Source organism: Lipomyces tetrasporus, assembly GCF_029532465.1.
Source record: "Lipomyces tetrasporus strain NRRL Y-64009 chromosome Unknown POJ06scaffold_10, whole genome shotgun sequence".
Lineage (NCBI taxonomy): Eukaryota > Fungi > Ascomycota > Lipomycetes > Lipomycetales > Lipomycetaceae > Lipomyces > Lipomyces tetrasporus.
Genome location: NW_026611605.1, coordinates 1 through 6,449, shown reverse-complemented (window position 1 = coordinate 6,449; position 6,449 = coordinate 1). Strand labels below are relative to the sequence as shown.

The 6,449-nt window shown below is 48.5% G+C and overlaps 1 protein-coding gene across 1 annotated transcript; it reads right to left on the bottom strand.

Annotated features, from left to right (window-relative positions):
* Window positions 1–267: 267 nt before the first annotated feature.
* On the bottom strand, window positions 268–6,119 carry POJ06DRAFT_296903 (P-loop containing nucleoside triphosphate hydrolase protein). Its single transcript, XM_056190573.1, has 18 exons — window positions 5,694–6,119; window positions 5,115–5,646; window positions 4,813–5,039; window positions 4,553–4,699; window positions 4,415–4,508; window positions 4,127–4,360; window positions 3,460–4,034; window positions 3,311–3,433; window positions 3,080–3,245; window positions 2,679–3,020; window positions 2,495–2,618; window positions 2,361–2,432; window positions 2,250–2,300; window positions 2,121–2,185; window positions 1,589–2,047; window positions 1,412–1,535; window positions 853–1,305; window positions 268–765 (listed from the first exon to the last, which is right to left on the bottom strand). Exons 1-18 carry the CDS (start codon window positions 5,907–5,909, stop codon window positions 549–551), a joined length of 4,221 nt encoding a protein of 1,406 aa, XP_056041106.1. The 5' UTR covers window positions 5,910–6,119; the 3' UTR covers window positions 268–548.
* Window positions 6,120–6,449: the final 330 nt, after the last annotated feature.

Here is a 6,449-nt window from a genome sequence, read left to right as displayed (position 1 = left end):
CCCTATGGGCCGCCTCATTGAGAATTTTGTCCTGTGGACCTCCGTCGATGCGGAGCAGCGCTGTCGGAAGTCAGACCTTCCGGACTCATGAGTTCTTGTTCTTGGTCTGGTACTGTCAATATATGGCGTATATAGTTGACCTTGATAGTGTGGACAGTCCGAGTATAATAATAATAATAATAAACAATAATAATAATAATAATTTGTACTCGGACTTTGTGGATGAGGGGTGGGGTGACCCGGCCTTGGGGGGGGGGGGCGAATTGGGGTTACCCGGCCAGGATCAGAACATCACTCCAAAAATTATATACACTCATATCCATTTTTCACAACGAACTCATGGAACAGGATGATTTGTTGGGAAGTCTGCATACTGCACGCAGTTATACCTACGATTTCTCAGGCGTATTGTAGGGCATCCATATCAATTTGATAGATGTAATGCAAATGGCGATCCCAAGCGACGTCGCACGGAATCCATTTTTGGTAATCAACAGCACCAGATCTACCGATATATGAAAGCCTACTATTTCCATAAGCCTCTGCCCTCAAGTGTCACTGGAAGTATACAAAGCTCGAAACCTGGACTCCCTCGACAGCAAAACATCCGGACGATCAAACTCCACCAGCACCCCGCGTTCCAATAGAGCAACCTTGTCAAAAGTCAAGATATTCCCGTACCGGTGCACAATCGAAATCACTGTGCAATCGGCGAAATATTCCGCAATGATGTCTTCCATAATCAACTGAGTGGCTTCATCGACTCTACACCAGGCAGTTAGTTGAATTCGGATCAGTGTCTCTCCATCAAGCCCGGCAAATGCAAAAGTGGAGGGAAGAATGCAAGCATACCGACTCATCGCCTCATCCAGGATGAGAATCCTGCTCTTCCGCGCCATCGCGCGTGCGAGTGCGAGCAACTGCCCCTGGCCGGCGGACCACAAGCTTGGCTCAAGCTCGGCGTCTAGGCCACCCATCTTCTGAACGATTCCCGATAAGTGAGTCACTTGCAACAGGTGTTCCAAGGTGCTCTGGGACAACGTCGCATCAGGATCGATATTCAACCGGATTGTTCCAGGCAGGAAGCACGGGTCTTGAGGTACAATACTTAAATGCCGAAGAATGTCCTGAGAAGTTAAGCTAGTAATATCAACCCCATCAATATAGACTGCACCGCTTTGCACTGGAAGTAGCCCTCCGAGACATAGCAAAAGAGAAGACTTTCCGCTCCCCGAGCGTCCGCAAATGGCGATTTTATGTCCCGACTCAATGCACATGGAGACCGATTTGAGGACGGGTTCGGTCCTTCATTTCTTTCAGTCAGAGATCGATACTTGGAAGATTGGACCCACCCCACATGCGAGACGCATCTCAATCACAAGGGGAGATCGGGCAGTAGCGGTCTACATACCTGTATGTGGCGATTAACTTGTCGAATTCGATCTCCCCCCGACTAGGCCACGCAGCATCGTTATCGCGCGATGAGGGAAGAGCAGCGGCCGCCATTTTATTGCTCGCTTCAGAGGGCACAGTCTCTGTGAATGTTTTAATTCGGGAGACAGCCCCGAGACACGATTCGGTCAGGGACCATTGAGCAACCGGACCAATGACTGAGTAAAGCTCATCAGGGTCACAACGGCTGTTCCGGATGATCCCAGGTCAAAGGATTTCTTCCTGAAGACTATTAAAATCATCAAAAGAACCACCAGCCCACTGGCGAGCATGTCCATAGTAAGGGTCAGCCACTGCTGGATCATATACAGTGTATACGCGCATTTCTGAGAGTCGTCCACAAGGGAAAGATTCTTCTTGTCAAACCATTGTTGCCATCGAAACGCACGGATAGTAGACACGCCGCTCAGAGTTTCAGAAAGATGCTGGTATAAGGGGGCCTTGGCCTCAATGCTCAGGAGGCGGACCTGTCTGGATGTACGCAGATAGTACTTTTGAAGCAGGTAACAGATTATCAGAAGGGGTGGGATCGTCAGCGACATATATTTCGCTACTACCAAGAGTATAATCATCTTCATCAAGCAGGCACCGAAGGCTTGAAAGATATTAGCGTGTGATGCTCAGGGAATCTTGCAGTAATATTGTCGTCCACATTTCTATCCACCTACCTTTCGTTGTGTTGATAGCCGCGAGTGGCAAAGTCATGTCAGTCAGTTCCAGGTCTTGGATGAAGCTGGAAATAGGACATTCGATCAGTATCAGAGAGCTAATGAGGGGGATTCACATTCACTTCGCACCGATTCAAGATATCGCCTGAATTTGTCTCATTGAGCCAGGATAGAGGTGCACTAGTAGTCCGTCAGTTTGAGGATTCGCTGCATTCTTTACGGGTGAGGGGCTCAAAATACCCCAAAAGAGCTTTCAACAAGTACAGATGCAGTCGTTCCGCTGTATTCGATATCATATGGATCAGGTACACCCTGTGGATTGTCAGAGTCGTTAAATAAGCGAGGAGAAAATGGTGGACTCTCAGGGGACATACCATGAGCTTGCGGCACCAATGATGACAGCCCCTGCCCCGAGGGCAATGAAAACACCTAGATACATTCCTGTCTGCAGATTCGGGCTTTCTGAGTTGGCATTTGACCACCACTTCATCCAGAGAGCTACAAGAGTTTGCTCGGTCAATGTCCATATACTTCAATGTAGGGGGTAGACTCGCTCACTGGAGAAGTTCTGGCAGAACGCAAAAATCAGGACAAGAATCACGTAAAGCGACGTAAGCACCCGGCCCGCGCACTGAATGTAAAAGGAATACGCAGAACGGTCTCTATCTCGATGTGTGAGTCTCGGCTTCGAATCACAATTGCTGTCGTCCGAGAATGGTTCGTCGTCAATTTGATCTGAGAGCTGCTGCCATGACTGAGACCAGTCTGATTCAATATCGTCGATTTCAATAAGAGGATTTTGAGTCACTGAATCGGGTTCTGGATATGTAGGCATCTCATAGGGCACAGCTGTACCGTCTTTCAGAAGGAATATCTCATCTGCACAGGCTGCCACTTGGGCTAAATGCAATAGGAGTCCAAGTTAGAGCATTCGGGAACATCGAGGTTTGAGAGCTCACTATTATGGGTTGAGAGAATAACAGTGATACCTCTACGGCGGAGATAGCCCTGATGAGTATCCAGCAATCGTCGACAGATTTTACTGATAGTGACAGGATCAAGACCACTAAAAATATCGTCCAGAAGTAATAACTCACATCCGGAATAGATTGCACGAGCAAGGGCCTACTCCACAGGCCCGAAGTCAGTATAAAAAGACATATGCTTAAGATCGGGAGAAAATAGCTCACAACACGTTGCTTCTGCCCCCCACTCAGTGTGTTTCCTTGTCCCCCAACCCGGGTCGAATCCTTTTCTGGCAGAGCTTGCAGATCATCACTCAAACCACACATCCACAGTACATGGCCGTACCACTCAGGTTGAATTCCAGTGGATCGACGATGTTCCTACGGATACTCGCATCCAACAGCCAAGAGGTCTGAGTGCAGTACGCAACCGGGACAGGAGCTGTAAATATCTGACCTTGGTTGATAATCGTTTCACCCAGTATAGACTCAAATAACATTGTTTTTCCTGAGCCAACTGGGCCCATGATTCCGATAATAGCACCTTTCCGCACGCTGAGGTTAATGCTAGAAAGCACGTTTCGCCCGGAAGGTGTCCATCTCAGGAAAGTATTCCTGAAGTTAACCAGAGGCGCCTTCTCTTGAGATAAGCTATCGATACTCGGAGGTACAGGCACTAGAGCTGGCGATGATTCTGTTCCATGCTGACTGAAACTTGGGCGAGAACTGGATAAAGCAATATAATCCTGTATTCGGCTGAACGAGCCCAGACATTGAACAATTGCCGGTAAAGTCTGAATGAAGGTCCAAACGGGCATTGTGATAAGAGTCATCAGAGAGAACGCCGTGAATGCCCGAGAGGGAACAAGAGCGCCCTCTTTGCTCACTGTGGAAATGATTGTAAACAAAGTAAATGAGGCTCCCGGAGCGACAAGCCACGGGAAACTGGCTACAGAGATGTTATCAGGAAGGTATTGTGACAAGATAATGAAAACTGGAAAAGATAGTAGGTAAGAAGAGATGGATAAAGAAAATGCTTACAGATGAGAACTTCCCAATATATCAAGGAACGGAATTTCCATGAAGTTATGATCTCAATCGAACGGAACCCAGATATGATCACCTTCAGTCGGTCTTCAAGACCGAGTATCTTAAAAGATTTGATGTTATTCAAGACTTGCCGGGTGGCATGAATCCGAAGTTCGACTTTCTCAATCCACGCGCGCTGTGCCCTGTTCTTGGACTTGGAAACCTGGGTAATAATACATATACATACTAAACGAAAATCCTTAAGTTGAAGCTCAAATCAAGAACAGATTACCCACTTACCGAGGGAGAGGATAACAGGCATAATACAAGATACTGCAAGCTGCCTTTCCAACAGCCACACAGCCAGCCCGATATCAATCGGCGATGCCCATATCTCGTGTATATCACGCAGTCCAGTTGCAATGCAATCCGCTCCACATCAGTTCCCATCAGTGTGATTGCTGAGGCAGTTCCTAAATCCTCGGTTCGGAGTTTAAGAGTTTGTCTATATATTGCTGCAATAAGTCTTCCGCGGACAGCAATGATAAATCGATATGTCTGCCGACTGTAAAGCACTGTGGAGACCTTTATGAGATTAGAATGCTTTCGTTGTATCTAAATTGGCGTTCTGGTGTACGTTGAATATTACAGGATAAAGATAAAGTCCGGGGGTGGGGGAGGGGGAGGGGTTCACTCACAGCAAGGCCGACATACACAATCGCAGATGCTGCTATCAGGCCATAGCCCTTATTCATTGTCTCTGAGCTGTCCGGTAAGGCTACAAATCTAATAATCGTACTGACCAACAGGGGCTGCATGATGGTGAAACCTGAAAAGCATAATCGAGGAATCACTGCACTGAAGAACTCTGTCCTGTAGGTCCGGAATAACGTGATAAGAAGCTGATTTTTCTTTGATTGGTTCACTGACAAAGAAATAGCAGTTAGCTATGTCCGATAGAATTATGGGGACAAACTAAAGAAATTTCCTAGGTTCATACCCTGCTTCCAAGAGCTCAGCAATCGCCTTATCAGCCGCTCAGCTGTCAGCTTCTGGTCCACGGGCGGGATATCCTCCAGGCCTAACGGATAGAGCAGGCCTCGCTGCAGCACCGGAAGAACCCATGTGAGCAGACAGAGACCCCAGAGACCACTTCTCTCCTCGCGGGTTGTATCTCGGGAGAATGGAGTTGTCATATACTTGTCTTTTCCTTGAGACTCTGAGAGAAGAAGAACAGCATGAGTGCCGAGCACAAGGCTACTCAGAGCTGCCGCAGTCGGCGAGTGCGAGGCCAACCACAACGATCGGACGCGTACAGCCTCGAACAGAACCGCCAGGAACAAGTATAGACTGATGATAATGGGCGGTCGCACTGAGCGGGAAAACTCGAGGTACGATAAACCAAGCGCCAAACAGGCGTCGGCCGCTTGCAATACTTGGGCAGCAACACTTGCTTGCGTCTGAAGGGGTGCGATACTTTGCCGAATTCCGAGGAGGGCCAGCTCACTTCCTAGAAGAAGACCATACAACGCCTATTTCTCTTAGCAAGATACACAACTGGGGCTGGTTCGCAACTGACCGAAGTGTAGACCACTCGAGATGGCTTCACAGTCGTAACCGGATTTCTGATTAATTGCGAGACACGGATGAGACCCAGTGTTAGGAAAATGAAGGAGGTAATACAAGCAAGAAACACGTCTTCAAAGAACAGAGTGAAATCAAATGCCCGACAATGGCTGTCAACCACAGGACCAAAGGATCGGTCATTACCTCTGGAACAATGTGTGACACTCATTGTCCACTGTTCTTGAAGAATTCGGTGTCTCTGTAGCCCTGGGGCTGAGGTCGTAGTAAATAGTCGGTCATCCAGTCTGAGCGCATATTCCTACTTCGGCAAAGAACATGCAGTTTCTGCTTCATGCTTAGCCGGTTTGATTGGTCGGTTTGATTGGTCGCAGACTCCTTTCCAACATGCTAATCGACCACATCAGGAAAGGGAACTGCTCGTGTGCTCAACTGCTCAATTCGAAGAATCTGTGGTCTGTGCATTGCGCCATCCGCCCTAAAAATTGGCACCAATGCGACTAGTCTCCACCGGAGCCTAATTCCGCGGGCGGAACGGCGCGAGCCGCCCATGTCCTATCGTGCCCCAAGAGGGCGAAGGCTGGACTGTATCTGAGAAAACTACTGAACTGGTCAGATGGGGGCCAGAATGTGAGGGTCAGGGTCAGGGTCAGGGTCAGGGTCAGGGTTAGGGTCAGGGTTAGGGTTAGGGTTAGGGTCAGGGTCAGGGTCAGGGTTAGGGTCAGGGTTAGGGTCAGGGTTAGGGTTAGGG

What these genes read in the sequence shown, in the direction of transcription:
- POJ06DRAFT_296903 (XM_056190573.1), bottom strand. Translation starts at nt 5,909, where the DNA reads ATGAGTGTCACACATTGTTCCAGAGGTAATGACCGATCCTTTGGTCCT. An exon ending in GCCTGTTATCCTCTCCCTCG is followed by an intron (nt 4,361 to 4,414) that starts GTAAGTGGGTAA and finishes ATTTTCGTTTAG; the next exon opens with TATGTATATGTATTATTACC. An exon ending in CGAGTATCCGTAGGAACATC is followed by an intron (nt 3,434 to 3,459) that starts GTCGATCCACTG and finishes ATTCAACCTGAG; the next exon opens with TGGTACGGCCATGTACTGTG.